At 42.8% G+C, this 21058-nt stretch overlaps 1 protein-coding gene across 1 annotated transcript in view; it reads right to left on the bottom strand.

Moving 5' to 3' along the window:
* ints6l (integrator complex subunit 6 like) overlaps positions 1-21058 on the bottom strand; it is a 29545-nt gene extending 8487 nt beyond the window's left edge. Inside the window, exons 1-11 of the mRNA XM_072439900.1 lie at positions 20758-21058; positions 20559-20636; positions 8090-8239; positions 6958-7047; positions 6186-6369; positions 5229-5360; positions 3895-4055; positions 2804-2956; positions 1831-1963; positions 203-297; positions 13-123 (exon numbers count right to left, since the gene is read on the bottom strand). Coding sequence (XP_072296001.1) covers positions 13-123; positions 203-297; positions 1831-1963; positions 2804-2956; positions 3895-4055; positions 5229-5360; positions 6186-6369; positions 6958-7047; positions 8090-8239; positions 20559-20636; positions 20758-20868 — 1398 coding nt within the window. The 5' untranslated portion in view covers positions 20869-21058. The remainder of the gene's footprint in view (positions 1-12; positions 124-202; positions 298-1830; positions 1964-2803; positions 2957-3894; positions 4056-5228; positions 5361-6185; positions 6370-6957; positions 7048-8089; positions 8240-20558; positions 20637-20757) is intronic.

Raw genomic sequence — 21058 nt, 5'->3', positions numbered from 1 at the left:
ACTCTCGTTCACCTGCTGACTGAGTTTCTTCAAATAAGAGATGACGCTGTAGCTCAGGCCACAGTCCAGGTTGTCTGCGATGAGGTTCGGAGCGCCCATCATCCGCATGGCCTTCTTGAGCGGCTGCGGGGGATGGAAACGCAACCGTAAATAGCCAAAAATGACGTAATACCAATAAAGCACGGTGATGATTATAACTTACCAGCAGATAATACGGAGGCATCGTCTTCAGGTACATCTCAAAGGACTGACGCCATTTTAGGTTTGGCTTTAGTTTGTGCACTTTGAAGAGGTCGTCTGGGAGAAACAACAACGGACAAAATCATTATTACAGTTATTGGCGACAGATGAGAGTCAAACTATTTCACAAAAGCACAACAGTCTCACGAGTTATAACATAAAGGGACTGAAACATGAGTAATTGGGCTGTTTTTGTTGTCGTCTTTCTTACATAAGCACATTTCCCCTTAATCCCTTCACTTTTATGACATTTTCTCGACTAATGATCGCTGTAATTTGTTTTTGGTTGGCCCGGACTTGGCTCATTCACAAGAAACGTGTTGGAACGACACACAATCTGAACCCGCGAGATGTTAAATAGTGTTAAATTGCTCATGTAGAATAAGGTGTGGCGATGTTTACGTTGGGGAAAGTGCTGGAGAGCGTTTGCCCGGTTCTAATGTCGTTTCCACTGCAAATACATGACGCAAATGACACGTTTGAGGGTCAAATTTTATGTTTTAACTCCAAAGGTTAACTACAAAGTGTTTTTCAGACTTCCTATAAGTGATCTGTTCTTCTGTATCTACCTCTGTATCTACCTGCGTTGCACCAATGAAATTTCCCCATGTGGGACAATAAAGGAATATCTTATCTTATCTTACAACCAGCGGCGGGAGTTACATCTACTCGAGTAACCTTTTGAAGAAACTGTAGAGGGAATTTCAGACTGCTTACTTTTACTTCTAGATTTAGTTTGAAGGAATAGTACTCGTTCTGGGAGTCTACAAAGACAAAAGCTTTCTCTCGACAATATCAAATGATTCGAACAATAAGTTTTACTGTTATGTTTATTCGGGGAACTACTTTGTACTTGAGAAATATGTTGAAGTAGCTACTTTTACTCCAGTGCTAACTTTGTGTGTTACAGGTCGTTTGCCTCGTCAGTGGTACTTTGCTGAGCTCCTTCCAGCGATCTACTGTATTTAACCCATTACTTTGTCCTTCATTTGGCCAGTGCTTGTGGAGATCAAGTATAACGAGTGTGTAGTTCACGTTTAGACCTGGTCTGGACCTAGAATAGTCCTGTTTTAGACTTAGACCTGGTTGTTCTCGCAGATGTTTTAAGTTGTACTTGATGTGGACAGTTTAAGAACTAGGTCTAAGCTGTATAATTACTGTCTTTCCAGTACTACAGGTATTTGCTAAACGGATCATCACTGTTTACTGGCTTGAAATGGAATTTATTATTATTATCATTATTATCATTTGCTTTTTATTCAATGTCTCAGATGCTGCACAATATTGGAAACCATTACAATATTGCTGTAATAAGTGCAATAAGTGCGGCGATATCAAAACAAACACGTCAAAGCCTCAACGCATTCGTCAAACTCTGTCAAAATAAAACCATAACGGGGAAAAAATTTGACAAACTCGAAGGCAATTTAGACAGACTGAAGGGAAATCATGAATAAAACCAGGCTTTTTCCACATTTTCATTTCAAAGCGGCGCATTTCTTCAGACGTAGGACCTCGTGTCGGCCCAACATCGCGACACCAACACTGTGGCGACATAATCCGCAGCCCCAGCAGCGCCCGTGTCTTTACCCAGCAGCGGCAGCAGGACGGGGTAGTTGTAAGGCATGACGAACAGGTTGACGCAGGTGAGAGTGGTGCTGGCTTTGAGGTAACCGAACGGATGTCCCAGGTCGCTCTGTTTGCTGCTGCTGCCCACGAAAACCTGAGGGGAAGAAGACAAAACGCACTCAGATCAGGAAAATCAGGTGGAAACGACATACAGCAGAATATGTCGCCCCGTCGTTGATGCGTACGGAGGAAGAACGGCATGATGTAATCGAATAAATGTGAGCGAACGTTCCTTGAAAAGTGACTTAAAGTAAACATATATTGTGCTTTCTCAAACACGTTTTCAGACATTTAAACTGTTGTACTGTTTAGAAGATCATCAATTTACATTTTGGCAATATTGATCCAAAACGGTAAACGAAACCGCTCCATTCACGTCCTGTTCAAAACTGCAGACCTGGCAAGCTCCGCCTCTTCATAGTAACGTTTTAACATTCATTTTTCAGTCATTTTCAGAGCACTCAATCCTAGAATGTTAAAATACAGGGTTCCTCAAACTGATGAAGAGAGAACACTTATATTAAGGTGAAAGCTTATTAAAGTAATATATATCACTTTTAAAATATCTATTTATAATACTCTGTAGATCTTTGGTTAGTTAGTCGATCGATGGCGTCTTAGTCGACTCATTTTACAGGGATTTTGGGAGTTTTTTAATACATTTTTTTATGCAAATGTCTAATTTACTATTACTATTCTGCACAGATATATTTTTTGCATGGTTTCCCGTGAGCTTGTGAGTGCAGTTTGTGTCAGATATTTGTTCGGATCAGAGACACTTTACAGCTTTTAGCAGCACAACACGTCGCCCGGTTTAACTCGACGTGTGTGCTCGTCTTTGGTCGATTGCGGCCTCAGATTTGACCCCGACACTGGCTAAAGTCGCCCTCCTCGGTGCAAGCGACTGGCTGGATATGAAGGCTGTCCCGCTCACCTGCCAGCACATGTGCGGAGACTTCCTCTCCAGGACGTACTGAGTCAGAGGAGACGGCTCCAGCTCGTATTTGTCAAAGGGCAGTTTGTCGATCACCATCGGCTCACAGTCGACGCACGAGAAACGCACCACTGGGTGAGCCGTGCGAGGGGCCTGCAAAAGGACAAAAGAGGGGCAAAAGAAGGACAAAAGAGGGGCAAAAGAAGGATAAAAGAGGGGCAAAAGAAGGATAAAAGAGGGGCAAAAGAAGGATAAAAGAGGGGCAAAAGAAGGACAAAAGAAGGACAAAAGAGGAACAAAAGAAGGGCAAAAGAAGGGCAAAAGAGGGACAAAAGAAGGACAAAAGAGGGGCAAAAGAAGGACAAAAGAGGGGCAAAACAAGGATAAAAAAGGGGCAAAAGAAGGATAAAAGAGGGGCAAAAGAAGGGCAAAAGAAGGACAAAAGAATTTACAATGAGGGATAATACAGTTTTACAGGTGTACTTTCTATATAAATGCTTAAAATAAGATGACCTTTATTTGTCCACACAATGCTTAGAAACTAGAAACTAGTTTTAATGAGATGGTTAGATTATATCAACCGTACATGTTCTAAAAATCCACTTTTCGTGATAATAACTTTATCATCTGATCTTCATATTTGTTGGGATCAGTATTTATCATGGGCAGTATTTCTTTGCACTAGAGGGTTATGTTTTTTTTAGGTTTAATTAGATTTAAGCCACAGAAAGTTGAGTAAATAACATATATGAGACATTATAAACTACTTAAGTGTTTTCATTTGTTATTTTGTTATTAGAGCTTGTGTTTTTTAACGATATTGAACATTCAGAATCGTTTTTTGGGGGATAATCACGCTGTACGGTTTGTACGTCCGTGGAGTAAATTTGTTATTTTTTGTATAATTTTCTCATAATTACCAACAAAAATACATACACTGGAAAAACAACTACTCTAAAATAAGATAACAAGTTAAAAAGTGCTACATAAGTAGTATTTGCGTTGATTTGGGTACATTTGGACTACCTATTACTCAAGATTGTTCATTTTCCCAGTGTAACTTAAACGTGTAGATGCTGTTCTCGGCTCACCAAAGTGGGGGAGTTCTGGTCGGGCCAGAAGGACTCCGGGATGGGCCAGTGTCCGACCGGGACGCCTGTTTTGGGGTTTGGCCGAACGTAGATGAGTTTGTGACAGCTGTGCCACAGGTGCAGGGCGAAGGACGACGTGGGCCGACCGTCCACGGAGTTTTCTGGACAAAAGATCCATAAAAAAAAAAACATTGAAAACACCATCACAAAAGCATCCAAAACACCATCAAAAAGCATCCAATACACCATCAAAAAGTATCCAAAACACTATCAAAAAGCATCCAAAACACCATCAAACAGCATCCAATACATCATCAAACAGCATCCAAAACACCATAAAAAACTATCCAAAATATAATTGAAAACACCATCAAAAAGCATCGAAAACACCATCAAAAAGCATCGAAAACACCATCAAAAAGCGTCGAAAACACCATCAAAAAGCATCCAAAACACCATCAAAAAGCATCCAAAACACCATCAAACAGAATCCAAAACACCATAAAAAACTATCCAAAATATAATTGAAAACACCATCAAAAAGCATCGAAAACACCATCAAAAAGCATCGAAAACACCATCAAAAAGCGTCGAAAACACCATCAAAAAGCATCCAAAACACCATCAAAAAGCATCCAAAACACCATCAAACAGCATCCAAAACACCATCAAAAACTATCCAAAATATATTTGAAAACACCATCAAAAAGAATCGAAAACACCATCAAAAAGCATCCAAAACACCATCAGAAAGCATCCAAAACACCATCAAAAAGCATTGAAAACACCATCAAAAAGCATCGAAAACACCGCCAAAAAGCATCCAAAACACCATCAAACAGCATCCAAAACACCATCAAAAACTATCCAAAATATAATTGAAAACACCATCAAAAAGCATCCAAAACACCATCAAAAAGCATCCAAAACACCATCAAAAAGCATCCAAAACACCATCAAAAAGCATCCAAAACACCATCAAAAACCATTGTTAGTGGCAGTTGCAGTTAAATATTAACTTTACTAGTCTCCAACAAAAGGAAACCGCTATTAAGTGAGTACACACGGAAAATAATTCATAATTAATTCAATAAAAGTAACTATGCAACACGTGTTCACACTTGTTGGGTCTTGGAACATGTTGCTTTTGGATATTTGAGCCTTTATCTCACACACAACGACAGCAAGTGCTCATAATGTGTGTGTGTGTGTGTGTGTGTCTGTCTGTCTGTGTGTGTGTCTTTGTCTGTGTCTGTGTCTCTGTGCCTGTGTCTGTGTGTGTGTGTGTGTGTATCTGTGTGTGCATCTGTGTGTGTGTGTGTTGTCAAACGCACCTTCTCCGAGCAGCGGCGGCGGGTCCGGTCCGGCTTTCTCAAAGTTAATGACGACTCCGCTCTGGACCTTCTGCACCAGAGACTCCAGACACTGGTTCAACATTCTCTGGGTGAGCACCGAGTACGAGCGCCCTGGAAGCAGACGGCAAAAATGACCAACTGTTTCCGCAAATATGAAGCTGGGCGAGGACGGCGTGTTTCTGAGGAGGGGACGGCATCGTAACCTGGTCCTTCTCGTTTCTAGTTCCTTGTGTTGCATTTTATTTTTGTTAGCTGAGATATGATGCCCTTATGTCCTTGTTGTTTTGTATTTGCACAGCACCTCGGGCAGTGGTGACAGTGTTCCATTCAGTATGTTCACATTACTTACATTTCAAAAACTATTTCTATCATTTTTCGGAACAAAAAAACGAAACATTTTGAAAAGGGCTGATTTTGTTCTAAATTTACCTTAATCTTGATTTAGTCTTGGTTTTGTCTGAGAAAAGTGTTTACTTTGACAATTTGACCAACACATAAGGCTTGAACATATTCATTTGAATATGACTGAAGTTATTGTGTTAAAAGGTTAGGGCTGTAGTCGAGTAAAGACAAGCTCGACTACAAGAGGCTATGAAGTATCTATGAAGTATCTATGAAGTATCTATGAAGTATCTATGAAGTATCTATGAAGTATCTCCGTGTATCTGAGCCACACTGCACTCTAAAGACTACAACTGCAATCACTATTTATACAGAAACATACCAAACAGAGCATTCATATGTTAGAGATATAATAGTAATAGTATAATAGCTAATAATTAGTTGAATAATAAACATTTCGGTCGACTAAAACACCATCGACCGATTAATCGACTAAAGGATCACAGCCTTACAAAAGCATGTTCAAATATGACAATGACACTGCAGTACTTAAAGGCCACAGTGCGTATCACAACATGGCCGTTACAGCCGTACCTCCAGTGACTTCACACATCTGAGTTATGGCAGAGTCGTCGTTGGGAACGCTCCCGAGCTGCTCAGAGTCTGGAGCCGCTGCCCCCGGCAACCGCAGCACCAAAGCGAAGAGGCGCTGGTCCCATCGGAAAGGCTCTTTGGTCAACTCACTGCCCGCCAGGGGCGAGTTCAGAGGCAAATGCAACTGTGGGGCAAAAACAGGTCAGAGGTTACACAAGGAGAGACGAGTTAAACCACTGGTTTTATATGTCACAAATATAAATATATTATTACTTTTGAAATATGTATTTGCCTAAAGACTCCACATTGTGCATTTTAACAGCATAACACACAGCTCCTTGTTGTATAAAAATAACTACTAATAACTACTTCAAATTGAGACAATGTGAGGCATTATTTACACCCGGGGGCCCCAAACCTTTCAGGTCAGGACCCCAAAATTAAGCATACAACCAACTCAAGACCCTCGCAGTAAAATGAGGTTTGTTTGTATTTATTTTAGTAGTTTATTATGTTAACTGACACAATTTCACGAAAACACAGTTTTCAATTTAAAAAAAATAGATGTAATAGTGTCAATTTTAAAATGACATTATTATTGTATCCTGCGGCCCCCAGCTCATGCTCCACGGCCCCTCGGGGGTCCTGACCCCTACTTTGGAAAACACTGTTTTACACCAAAAATTGCAGTAAAAAGTAAAGTAGCTCAAATAAAAGTTGCCCCATAAACAGATTGAGACAGGAGAGGGCAGGTCTTTGGTGAATGTCCCACCTCGTCTGGGACCCCGGAGCTGTGCGTGAGCTTGTTTCCGTCGGTGATGGTGATAATGATGGACGGCTCCAGGAAGAACGGGTTACGGCCCTGAGCAGAGAAGGAACGACAACAAATGTTCAACAAACTCAAAGATGTTGCCTTCAGCGGCAGAGCTGCAGCGCATATTCAAGCTCCTGTTATTACATGTTCATTTAAGCACATTGATTAACATTTCTGTAACTGTAGCAACCATTTCAGCTCACTATCGCTCCAGTCAAAGTCGCTCACAAAACTGGCTGGTTTTCTTTTCCGTTTCCGTCAGCACGTCGCCTTTGACCGAGCGGCCACTAAAGCTGTGGATTTACACTCTGGAGTCCGACCTCATCGATACTTAAAGGCACCATCCATCTCCCTTTTTACAACGGATCAGTCGAGAGCAAACGGAGCCAGGTCAGACCTTGTTCATGTTTCAGGGCCACAATATTTACACAGGACAAACTTCTTAAAACCTAAACGCATTGACAAGAGATTGTGTCGGGGCAAATCAGATGTTACAAGGCGTCAAATTATCAGTGTTACGATTACGGTGTGAAAAAACATCACGATTAAACGATTATTCACGATTACTACATTGAGATCGTTCAACACATGACTCTTTCTCAAGGTTGTGTCCGGCTTTACGAAATTAAACTTTCCTAAATGACAAAAAAAGGCAATTTGTATTTAGATGTATTTTAACTATAGATTGTATTAAAATCACTTCATTTTGCTTCAAAAATTGTCATAATTATTATATTCTAGTTGTTACAATTATATTTTGACCTAAATAATCTGGATTATCATGAGCTTTAGCCTTTTTCCAGGTCCGTTTCATGACACTTTTATAATCAGTGATGACATGATTAATGATTTAAAACAGTTATCGATGTTAAATGTTACACGCGCATCTCATTAAAGCCTAATTGCTTATTCTATTACATTGTTTTTGTGGCTAGGGTGGGCTGTTTTTCAAAGACCCAGACGCTTGTTGCTCTGGGATAGTCTCGTGCAGTTATTTTTCCATGATTCTTAGCGAACACGCTGACTTATTCAGGTGTTTCTCTACAAATTACTGCCAAACAAAATGAATGATGTTGGTGCGTGTGTTTACCTGGCCGTAGTTGTCGATGCCGGACACGAGGCGGTTCAGGTTGAGCAGGTCGAAGGCGGCGCGCAGGGCGTGTCCCAGCGTGGTGAGGCCGGACGCCTGCAGGTTCTTCAGCTCACACATGAACGTGGCGTGGTTCTCCTTCCAACCCGCCTGGAACCACAGAGAGAGCGAGAGATCAGAGGATGAGGGGCGGCGAGGGGGGGAGAGAGGGGAGGGTGAGAGGGGGGGGACGAGGAGGGGGACGAAGAGGGGACGAGGGGGGAGAGATCAGAGGGTGAGGGGCGGCGAGGGGGGGAGAGAGGGGAGGGTGAGAGGGGGGGACGAGGGGGGAGAGATCAGAGGGTGAGGGGCGGCGAGGGGGGGTGGGAGAGGGGAGGGGGACGAGGGGGGGACGAGGAGGGGGACGAAGAGGGGACCAGGGGGGAGAGATCAGAGGGTGAGGGGCGGCGAGGGGGGGAGAGAGGGGAGGGAGAGAGGGGAACGAGGGGGGGACGAAGAGGGGACGAGGGGGGAGAGATCAGAGGGTGAGGGGCGGCGAGGGGGGGAGAGAGGGGAGGGAGAGAGGGGAACGAGGGGGGGACGAAGAGGGGACGAGGGGGGAGAGATCAGAGGGTGAGGGGCGGCGAGGGGGGGAGAGAGGGGAGGGGGACGAGGGGGGGACGAGGAGGGGGACGAAGAGGGGACGAGGAGGGTGAGGGAACGAGGAGGGTGAGGGAACGAGGAGGGGGACGAGGAGGGTGAGGGAACGAGGAGGGGGACGAGGAGGGTGAGGGAACAAAGAGGGTTAGGGAACGAGGAGGGTGAGGGAACGAGGAGGGGGACGAGGAGGGTGAGGGAACGAGGAGGGAGAGGGAACGAGGAGGGTGAGGGAACGAGGAGGGGGACAAGGAGGGTGAGGGAACGAGGAGGGAGAGGGAACGAGGAGGGTGAGGGAACGAGGAGGGGGACAAGGAGGGTGAGGGAACGAGGAGGGTGAGGGAACGAGGAGGGTGAGGGAACGAGGAGGGTGAGGGAAAGAAGAGGGTGAGGGAACGAGGAGGGGGACGAGGAGGGTGAGGGAACGAAGAGGGTGAGGGAACGAGGAGGGTGAGGGAACGAGGAGGGGGACAAGGAGGGTGAGGGAACGAAGAGGGTGAGGGAACGAGGAGGGTGAGGGAACGAGGAGGGTGAGGGAACGAGGAGGGGGACGAGGAGGGTGAGGGAACGAGGAGGGTGAGGGAAAGAAGAGGGTGAGGGAACGAGGAGGGGGACGAGGAGGGTGAGGGAACGAGGAGGGTGAGGGAACGAGGAGGGGGACAAGGAGGGTGAGGGAACGAAGAGGGTGAGGGAACGAGGAGGGTGAGGGAACGAGGAGGGTGAGGGAACGAGGAGGGGGACGAGGAGGGGGACGAGGAGGGTGAGGGAACGAGGAGGGTGAGGGAACGAGGAGGGTGAGGGAACGAGGAGGGGGACGAGGAGGGGGACGAGGAGGGTGAGGGAACGAGGAGGGGGACGAGGAGGGTGAGGGAACAAGGAAGGGGACGAGGAGGGTGAGGGAACGAAGAGGGTGAGGGAACGAAGAGGGTGAGGGAACGAGGAGGGTGAGGGAACGAGGAGGGTGAGGGAACGAGGAGGGGGACGAGGAGGGTGAGGGAACGAGGAGGGTGAGGGAAAGAAGAGGGTGAGGGAACGAGGAGGGGGACGAGGAGGGTGAGGGAACGAGGAGGGTGAGGGAACGAGGAGGGGGACAAGGAGGGTGAGGGAACGAAGAGGGTGAGGGAACGAGGAGGGTGAGGGAACGAGGAGGGTGAGGGAACGAGGAGGGGGACGAGGAGGGGGACGAGGAGGGTGAGGGAACGAGGAGGGTGAGGGAACGAGGAGGGTGAGGGAACGAGGAGGGGGACGAGGAGGGGGACGAGGAGGGTGAGGGAACGAGGAGGGGGACGAGGAGGGTGAGGGAACAAGGAAGGGGACGAGGAGGGTGAGGGAACGAAGAGGGTGAGGGAACGAGGAGGGTGAGGCAACGAGGAGGGGGACGAGGAGGGTGAGGGAACGAGGAGGGTGAGGGAACGAGGAGGGGGACAAGGAGGGTGAGGGAACGAAGAGGGTGAGGGAACGAGGAGGGTGAGGGAACGAGGAGGGTGAGGGAACGAGGAGGGGGACGAGGAGGGGGACGAGGAGGGTGAGGGAACGAGGAGGGTGAGGGAACGAGGAGGGTGAGGGAACGAGGAGGGGGACGAGGAGGGGGACGAGGAGGGTGAGGGAACGAGGAGGGGGATGAGGAGGGTGAGGGAACAAGGAAGGGGACGAGGAGGGTGAGGGAACGAAGAGGGTGAGGGAACGAGGAGGGTGAGGCAACGAGGAGGGGGACGAGGAGGGTGAGGGAACGAGGAGGGTGAGGGAACGAGGAGGGGGACGAAGAGGGGAGAGAAGGGAGGGTGAGAGGTGATGAAGAGCGGGATGAAGAGGAGGACGAGGAGGAGGGTGAGGGGGACAGGGGGGACTTTGACTTTTTATTACATGTTTAACCTAATGAAGGTTTAAATATGACGACTGAAGTCTTCTAGATAGAGACTATTGATAAAACTTATGTATGTATTATGTATTACAGATGAAATTCAATTAACTGATCTCCATGGAGACGAGCACAGGCCATGATCTGGAGGGAGACAAATCCGCTCACATCCGCTTTTATCTCAATAAAAGCACCCATAATAAGGAATAAATGCAAGAAATATACCTATGGCACTGTAGATTTATAATACACTCCAGGCAAAGCAATAACATCTCCATGGAGACGGGCATGTGGCAGATTTCCCCCCAGAAAAGTGACATAGTGCACCTTTAAGTACGGATGTTGTTATGGTATGATCATGTGCAAATGGGACGATGAAACTAACGTGAGTATTTGTGTTTTGTCCAGTGCATTTTGAGTTACTTTAGAGACCTCTAGTGGCCAATCTGGGTCATTGCATCATTTCAAACCTCAACTGTCTTTTCCAAATGTGGATCATTCTAGTTGACTTCAAGAACCTGGAACAAAATCTAGACAATGCCCTTCACAGAAAACCATCTACAATAAAGTTAGTGTATTAGTGTTTAAAAATGCACTTCCAGCATCACTGAAGAGGATATGATAAATGTGTTACTACATTTACAAACTTGATTAATTAATTCTAATGAAAATACTTTTACAAAAAAAGTGATTATCAACTCAAAATAATAGTTGTTGATACGAGGCCTTATACCAGTTCTGATGAAGAGTAAATCAAGAGTCAAAACGGTCCCACTTTGTCCTATTTATGAATCATCTTCAGTTGTTTCAGGATCTATTTGTATTGGAGTATTTATCTTTCTTTTTATTGGACAAACCTAACAATCACCTCTTTAGATTCACTGCGCTGCCATTTCCCTTTTCTAACTCTCCATAGTCTGTTTGAAAAGACAAATCTGATGCAAACTGGGAATGACGCATGAGCAAATTGGAAGAAGAAAAAGAAAAAAGTGCTTGAAGTGCCCCCTACAGGTCGGACGACTCACTGAACTAAAATGGAGTTAAATATAAATATATCTCAAATCTTGCTAAAAAAAGAATATAAAAAATGTTATCCCAGAATAGCTCATTTTAATGTGTATAATTGTACTTCCTGTTTGTAATTGATGACATCACACTAGGAAATTAGCTCTGCCATAACCCTTCTATTGTTAATTTATTTATTTGACAAATAGAAACATATGAGGGCACCTTTATTTTGTTGAATTATTGTTTAGGGGTCAAAAAAAGTTGTTTATTTTGTGTAAATGATGCATAAACTTGGGAGGATCGAATGGGTTTCCCTCGTGTGATGTCACTTCCTGTTTCTGTTTCTACCGATTTTTCAACTTTTTCTCAACAAATAGCTACGTAATTGTTGTGACACTATCATTCATAAAATATAACAGGTACAAATACACCAAATAAAGTACAAATTAGAAAATCATAAAAACCTGTCATGGCCACGTTAAAGTTAATTAACTTTTCAATATCTGACTGACGCGATTTATGACAAATATTGGCAGCGCGGACACGTGGACCCGTCGCGCTCCTGTTCGTGTGCTGGACAGCTCTTCGTGGAGGTCAGCCGTCTTGTGGTGCTCAATCTAAGGCTGACCTGGAGCTTACGGTTCCTTTAGGACGAGGGAGGATCAATACGTTTGAGTTTAACTACAAATAGATCACAGGCTCTGACCTGGCGTGCCGGACAGTACGTGCTGTATGTTTAGTGTGAACAAACCGCACATTTAAAAGAAGCACTGGGAAACGTTCCAGTTATTTTTGGTCCGCCAAAATTATAAATGAGCTTGAAATTTGAGGATTGCACCAAAATTGTGTGTTAAAAAAAACATTTTAAAAGGATTCACCATGACTAACGTCACGAGCAAAACGACAATAAAATCTGATGTGTTCTTTCCATCTTATTTTCTTAACACAAATCAAGCTTTATGAATATTAATTAGACATAAACAGCAAGCACTTTACTTTTAGGTTTACTTTAGTGAGGAAAGGCTGGGCAGAACGGACTTAATTAATTTTTGCTTCGAAAACGTTCTTTTAATTTAACTAAAAACAAAATTGTCACTTTTCTATAAATCTACACTCACTTTAAATTATCATTTTGTTCATTTTTGTGATATATTGTGACTATATTGTGATTAACCGAATCATCTTGACGTCCCTAATTGTATGTGTACAGAATCGCAGTTAAAAAACTGCAGTAAATTGTTTTAAATCCCACACATTCATTACAAAAAGATCATTACACAGTGAACGGTGATTTGTGCATTTCCAGCTTAAGTTTGTAAACCTGAAACGAAATGACTTCAAAACATCAATATTCAGAAAAAAATGTAAGTTGTGTTTGTTTCCTTGTGTCTGCTTCAGAAATACACAAACTGTATAAAGTATTCTGGGGGAAAATCTGTCCCCTGATGAACTCCAGGGTTGTAATTATGTCATACACGTCTGATCTAGGAAAACAAGCTCTGATACTGAGATCAAAAGTACATCTTTGTTCAGCCTCTATCGAAAGTGTAACTGTTTTAGAACGAGTTTGATCTGTATCAGAAGTCGTTTAAAACCACATGGGAAAGAATCTGCTTTTCAAAAAGATTTTCTACTGCAGGATCACGGGCCAAACATAACGTAAAAAATAAAACTATAAAAACTTTAAGAAATAACTAGCCTGGTAATAGTTATGTGTGAACGCTGTTGCACACATCTGCAGCAGGTGAAAGTGAGTCCATATTCATGCATCAGCAGCAGGAACAGGAACATGGACTCATAGCTTGGGTTTTGACAATTCTCTTTTAAAAGCTGAAGGTAAATTCACTAAAATGAGTTTTAGGGACTCCTATTCATTTTCCCCTGACCCTGATGCTTCGCAGAATGATTGATTTGACTGGAAACAAGTGGGTTACAGCCATATTTTTATGTGCAGCATATTAAGCAGTTTGAGAGTCCCCCCCCCCCCCCCTTTTATAAAATAGTGGAAAAAATTGAATAAATAAAGAAAAAGTCCAATGTCCCACTAAGCGTAAGATAATATGTTTGACAGGCCGGACTAAAACATCTGGGGGGCCGGATGCGGCCCGCAGGCCATATGTTTGACACCCCTGTTCTACGGCTTCTGTCATATCAATTATCGGCCCTTTTCCAAGTTATCGAGTTTGATATTTTACATCCAGTTTTCAGCACGTGGCGCTGATGGAAATGTTAAAAATCGGGTAATTAAAATATTATGGTTACATAGAATTTTGGCAGTGAAAAAAAACAAAACAACTTTAAGTTGACCCACATTAACTGCTGACTTCTTCTTGTGAATTAACTATACTGTAGACTACGGATGTCAGGATTATTCGGTTAATCAATAATCGTGACTATTCAGGTCGCAATATAATTGTAAGAACCAAACAATAATAATAGTGACAATTTTAGAAGCAAAATTAAGTCTTTTTAGTTCAATCTATCGTCCAAAAAATATACTTAAATGTAAATAACGTTTTTCATCTGGCTGTTTTTTTTTTTTTTTATCATATTTAACTTTATTTTGTCTTTTAGAGAGTTAAATTTTATAAAACCGGTCACAAACTTGATGAACAGTCACATGTCAGACCACGGGAATGAAAGAAAAGATAAAGATTTCACTGTTGTTTGGTCACAATAGTCGCGAATAATCATTAAATCGTGATGTTTTTTCCTCACAATAATCGTAACTCATAACTCTAATCTTTAATATCGTGAAGTCCCAACTGTCGACTTCATCTATTCCCTTCAGCGTTTGTCCGGTCCGGGTTTGAGCGCTGAGTAAACAGGAACAGGTTTTACGCCGTGTAAACAGAAGGAATCATAAATCCACCTGAGCGAGAGAAGCAGGAGAGCGACCGTGCACAGTTATGTTGTACGCGGCTCGAAATTATGTTCAGAAATGTAACTCAGATTGATGTTTACATTTTTGTGCTTTTTTTGTGAAAAACATGCCATTGTCAAATGTATTAAACTTTGGGCGAGATGAGACTTATATCTAATTATTTATGTTTTATCATACTATGTCATTGTTATTATTTTAGTTTCTTCTTCTTCTGTTTTTTGTATTCTTCGTAAAATAAATAAAATAAATAAAATAAATAAAATAAATAAAATAAATAAAATAAATAAAATAAATAAAATAAATAAAATAAATAAAATAAAATAATCAATGTGAAAAAATAAAAAAAATAAAAGAAATTTACTTTGGGGCGAGATGGGACTTGTATATTGGATATATTGTTGTGCTGGAGTTTTATATAATTATTTATGTTTTATCATACTGTGTCATTATTATTATTTTTCATTATTTGCATTATTGTTATTTTCGTTTTTTCTTCTTCTGTTTTTTGTATTCTTCTTAAATTGACCAAAAATTCAAACAAATAAATAAAAAAACATAAAGCTATTGTATATTTTTTTTTTAAGAGAGAAAAATAAATAAAAACATGCCATTGTAGCAAGAAGATTTTTTATTCGTTTGCGAGACGTTTGGGTTCGAGTTATGATCATTTTTCAGAATAATGGTGCGTCTTTGAGGTCGAACTAAAACGCCAAAACTTTGAATTCACACGATCTGAGACATATTCGCTTTTGTTTCCAAACTTGTGAGCCAGCGTTTCAATTGTTTGGTTAAAAGAGCAAGACAATACTGCAAAAAACTAACACATAAAAAACATATCCCAAGGCCGCTTTATGATTAGATTCAAGTCAGATTCACAAAAGCAATATCCGCCTGCAGAATAACAACACACAACACATTCCACTGTGTGCACCACCAGGTAAGACACAACAACAACAACAACAACAACCGCACAAATGCCATAAAATACTACTTTAAGGAACATAAACGATCAAACCCAACCTGTTAATTAGTGCACGCGGTGAGATATAATCATAAATTAGATTATTTTCCATTTGAATGTTACACAGTGCGTTGGAATTTAGCTTAAACGCTAAAGGCTACCACAATAAGACACAATAATTCCATACCAGGGTTACAACTAATGATCATTTCTGTAATCTGTTATTAATTAATGATGATTACTTGCTTATGTCGCGAAATGCATGTGAATATTAAGAGCGTAGAGCGTGTTATGTTGACTTTTTTTAAACGTGTTTTTGTGTTGTCTTGACATAGTGAACGGCTCAGAAAAAGATAAATAAATTGGTTATTTAATGAATTATAATCGGTTAAATCCGAGTAACTGGAGCAAAGCTTGTGGTTTAGATCTGAAAAGTATAAGACGCGACACGCGCTCAATAATTCACACATCGCAATGTTTCTGTTTCCCCCCCAACACAACCTGCTCTCTCCCCTTTCTCCCTCTCTCTCTCGTTTTAATCGTTCTTTCTCCTTCTCCTGTATGTCCATCCCTTTCTCTCCTCCCCGTCTGCCACCATTACTCCCCCCTCTCTCTCCTCTTTCTTCATTTCACTCATAATCCTCACGTCTCTCTTTTTTCTCCCCTCTTTCTCTATCGAGCCTCTCTCTTCTCCCTCTTCTGCCTTCTCTCTCTCCTCCCTCTCCACTCTCACACTCTCTCGTCTTTCCTTTGCATCTCCCGTTGTCACTCTCTCCCTCGCTCTTCCTCAGACTCACTCCCCCCTCTCCCTTCTTCACTTTCGCTACATCCCTCTAGTCTCTCTCTCTTTCCATACACCTAGTTGTTTCACTCTCTTCTCCCGATTCCCTTTATATCGCCTTTATTTTTACTCGATCTTCTTTCCTTTGTATCTCCTCCACTCCACTCTTCTCTCTCACTCTTCTTACTTTTACATTCTCTCTTCTTCCTCCTCCTCCTCTTCTCCCTCTTTCTCTCTCTTTTCTGTTATTTCTCCTTTTTACACTCTCCCTTTTCCCTTTCCTGCCTTTCCTCTTCCACTCACCCTTCCTCCAGCTCTCCCCCTCTCTTTTTCCTCTCTCCCTCCCTCCCCTCCTCTCTCTCTCCCCCTCTATCACTCCCTGCTCTACGCTGCTCTCCTTTCCCCTTCTCTAGTCTTTCCTCTGTATCTCTGTCTTTCGTCACTCCCTCTCTTCTACTACCTCCTAATTTTTTTCCCCCTTCACTCTCCCCCTCTCCTCTCTTTTTCCTCTTTCTGTTCTCATTCCCCCCTCTCTCTTTCTCTCCCTCCCCTCCTCTCTCTCCCCCCCTCTTACCCTCTCTCACTCCCTGCAATATACGCTGCTCTCTTTTCCCCTTCTCTAGTCTTTCCTCTGTATCTCTGTCTTTCGTCACTCTCTCTCCCTTCTCCTTCTCTCCTCTCCCTCTCTCCCCTTCACTCTCCCTCTCTTCTCTCCCGCTCTCTCTCTTTTCCACTGCATCAACAATTTATTACTAGTGAAAGTGTAATCAGAGCAGCTCCACTCACTTTTGTCTTTCATCATAATCCGCACAAAGCCTGGAGGCAGGAGCAGGAGCCAACACAAACAATAGACACAAGAGATTATACTAATGAGACCAGGAGAACACTCAGCTGTATTTCCAATAAGGAGATACAGGTTGTGCACCGGGCCGTGTTCGGCATTAATTGGGTTCGATACCACAAGGTCGATGGAAAAATGCATAAAAAGAAGAGTCACGAACGTCCAAAAATGACTTGACATTTGTAAAGGAAATACGGAATAAAGCTAAATAGGCGGGAGATATAGTGAAAAATGTATATTATTGCGATTGTTTGGAATTGAAAGCGATTTGTCTTTAATAAAAACTCATTTCATGCTGGAAAAAGGGCTGATTAAAAAACCCCAAAGTGTAATCTTTTGAATAAGGTTAAATGAGCTATTCATTTAATTTCTCATTTCTCATTGTCAGTGATCAGCTTGGGTCTTTTTAACGTAAAGCTCTACAATTAATTTGGTGTTGGTAAATGCATGTAGTTTGGAGCAGAGTTCAGACGTTGGAGGAAGAAATTTGTGATAATTATAGGTCTTGTTTATCCTCCCATCCATTTTCTACCGCTTGTTCCCTTTCGGGGTCGCGGGTGACTTCGGGCCTTAGGTGGGGTACACCCTGGACAGTGGCCAACTCGTCGCAGCGCCAACACTGTCTTGTTTATGTTCAGGAAATTAATATTGAAGGCCATTTTTATTTGCTTTCAATAAGACTAAGACTAGACTAAAAAATAGCTTCTGCACATTTGGTGAATTTCAGAATGTTGTTTTGGTGCACAGCTTGCATTTGAAGACATTTACTCGCATTCTTTAGCACATTTCTGACAGATTTGCCTAATCACAATCATGTTATCAACACAAACCACTAATCAAAGCAACGAAGCAGACGTTTTTAAGAACTGGAAGCGTGTCTGGATGTTCTGGTCCGGTTGGTATGTGAATGATGCTGAAAACCTGACCTCACTGGCTCAGAATGACAACTATTACACTGATGTGAGCCAACGTTTTCTGTAGTATTTCCACAAAATATTACCTTATATGCACTTATAACTCATAATAATAATAATCATGTTTGGACTTGGCTGCTACGGTTAAGTTTCCATCTTTAAAATCAAGTCCAGATGACTCAACTTGAAACCTTTGAATGATGAATGAGGGGTTACGCCGACATCTCAAGGCTGCACTGCAGAAGGAAACTGATTTTAAAATAATTTGACGCAAAGTTTATCAACCAAAAAGGTCAAAATGTACTTGGGGAGCGAAAAACGAACTGTGATTTTTGGCTTATTTACTTGTTCTGTCCCATAGTGAGTCGCAATTAGCAAATCATAGAGACCGACATTGATTAAGCAACAACATTTCTCCTGCAAACAACAAAATACGTCATCTCACTATGTAAAAAACCTGCAGTCTAGAGCTCAAATAATGTTCTGAAATGCATTTGATTAGTTTAGCAGTTCATATTTAAGTCAATCAAATGTCAATGCATCCGGATGTTTCTAAAACACACTCTTGAACAGAATTTGAATAAAATGCAAATCTAATCTCGACGTTTGCACAATTAGACAGCCCTGATCACAAAGCATTTTGAAAAGAGTATAACCGAGACGAACACTATTGTAATTATGGACACAAACAATTCAACCAATATTATTACAGCGATTTTATATGTGCCGCTGCAGTTCACTTCTAACCCAGCCATGTGACAAAGCATTTCCTTCACAACACAAGAGTGCCCACCACAGCTTGCCTTTTACTCCACAAAATCACGTTGGGACACTTTATCACTTTGGCTTCATGCTCTCGCCGAGACAAAGTGGCATTCGAACCGCAACGCAAATGAGCCCTCAACTTGCAAAGTGCAAAGTCGTACAATTTGAGGACACCTGTTTTAGACAATTCAGGTGGTGGGATCTGGGATGTGTCAAGTACAGGACTGGCAGTGGATTAGAGGAGCTTTTACAGCAAGCAGCACCGGCAGCGTTTCACCAGCAGAGGGCAGAGTCTTGAGAAAATGCCCCCATAGTGTTGTTTTTCATGAGACGAGTCTTGCGTTATTACATCCTGGTGGTTCATGTGAAACTGAAGCTGAGAAGTTGCGTTTAAATAGATCAGAGTGCAATAGCATGCATTTGCAGAAGCAGATTTGGTTGCATAGTAATAACATGATTGTAAATGAGGCTTGTCAAAAGTATCAGATAGCCATCAAAATGCAAAAAAATCTCATAAAGATGATCAAATTTGTCATTTCCTGAACAGTTTTAGAATGGCTTTAGCGTGATCAGAATAAGTATAAAACCACAACGATTTGCATTGAAAATTATAGACTTGTAGTGTGAAAAAAGAGACTATTTTGTGGAATAGAAATCAGTATGGAGCCTTTCCTTTTGTGTACAGTGACACCATTACAGTAAACAGGCCATGTTTGTACAATAGTAATGCAACAGTTACTAATCTATAAGGGACTGACATGTGACTGAGCATTAGATGTGCTTTATAATCTGCTATAACAAGCAACATTTCATTGCAACCTGCTCCCCTAGAGACAAGGACATTAGGGCGGGTTCGTGTGGGCACTTTGGGGCTGTGTTTTATTGTGCTTGGGGAAGTAAGAGGGAATGAGACGTGTGCCAGCCAGGTCGTAAAACAGGTTAATAGATAAGTGGAGTGCGGTGATTTGCAAGTGTTTGGCATTTTTATACACACACTGAGCCAAAGATGCGGATGTGAAACATTTAATCTCCTGGGCTATAAAGCTTATGGCATGGCTGTGGTTGATGATCACCATATAAATAACATCACTTTTCTTCAAGCAAACTTATGTCAAAGTGGAAGAAAAACAATAATAATAAAAAAAAAAATCCCACGATCACGGAAATTTAGTTACTTCCAGCGCTTTTCAACCAGTCAGAATGCGGGGATGACCTGGGGAGGGCGGGGAGTGTGGTGACTGACGGGAGTTCTGGCCAATCAGCAAGTGTTTGGCATTTTTTTATACACACACTGAGCCAAAGATGCGGATGTGAAACATATAATCTCCTGGGCTATAAAGCTTATGGCATCGCTTTGTTTAATGATCACCATATAAATAACATCACTTTTCTTCAAGCAAACTTATGTCAAAGTGGAAGTAAAAAAAAACAAAAATATAAAAACTCCCACGATCACGGGAAAAACTCCCAGCGCGTTTCGACCAGTCAGAATGCGGGGATGGCGTGGGAGGGGCGGGGCGTGTGGTGACTGACGGGAGTTATGGCCAGTCAGAACGCACGCAGGCGGGGGAAGGGGGAGGGGTAAAAACGCACGCGTCGGCAACGTTTCTCCGCCTCCATCTCGACGCCCGAGAGTTTCCCTCGACACAAAAGCAAAATGTCCGCTGTGTGGTCCGGAGGCTGCGCTGCTCGGGCGGAAAATAAGCCGTTTTCTCGCCACCGGGGAGGCCGACTACATGGCTACGCGGACAATAAAGTGTAACACGTTGAAAAATTACCAGCGGGCCGTCCAAAGACAACATGTATGAGTTGCTAGGTTACCTTGACTCCGTACGGCGGCTCATCGAACGTAACTAGCATGTACCTGTCGCCTCTACTAGCCGGGTCTCGGGCACGCAGCTGTCAAAAAGAGAAAGCCAAAATTACATATTCACTCCGACCGTCTCGCCCGAGGAACCCTAAGCTTCCAAAAGGTGTATAATCTTGCTGGGGAAAAAATCCGGGAAAAATCATAATTTACCTTCATAAAGACCTCAACCGCGCCTTTAGCAATGTCCAGATACGTCGTACCCAAATAAGTGCGCTGATTCATAGAGGCGGACGTGTCTAACAGGAAAAGTAAAATAGGCATTTTGGTAATAGCGGTAGAAGCGGTAATATGGTTTTCTAAAATATCTGTTATCTACACATGACCTATGATGCGGCTACACCGTTTCCACATGTGTATTTATGATAAGAAGCGCCCCCCCCCAGGTCCAGCAAAGGGCCGCCCTGGATCATGCGCCCTCTCTGCCCCTCTCTGTCTGACTGAGCTCGGCTTC

The sequence above is a fragment of the Eucyclogobius newberryi genome, unplaced genomic scaffold (assembly GCF_026437365.1).
Source record: "Eucyclogobius newberryi isolate DKJ021-1_F unplaced genomic scaffold, fEucNew1.0.hap1 SCAF_11, whole genome shotgun sequence".
In the NCBI taxonomy this organism is placed as follows: Eukaryota; Metazoa; Chordata; class Actinopteri; order Gobiiformes; family Gobiidae; genus Eucyclogobius; species Eucyclogobius newberryi.
This window is presented reverse-complemented; position numbering and strand designations above follow the sequence as displayed.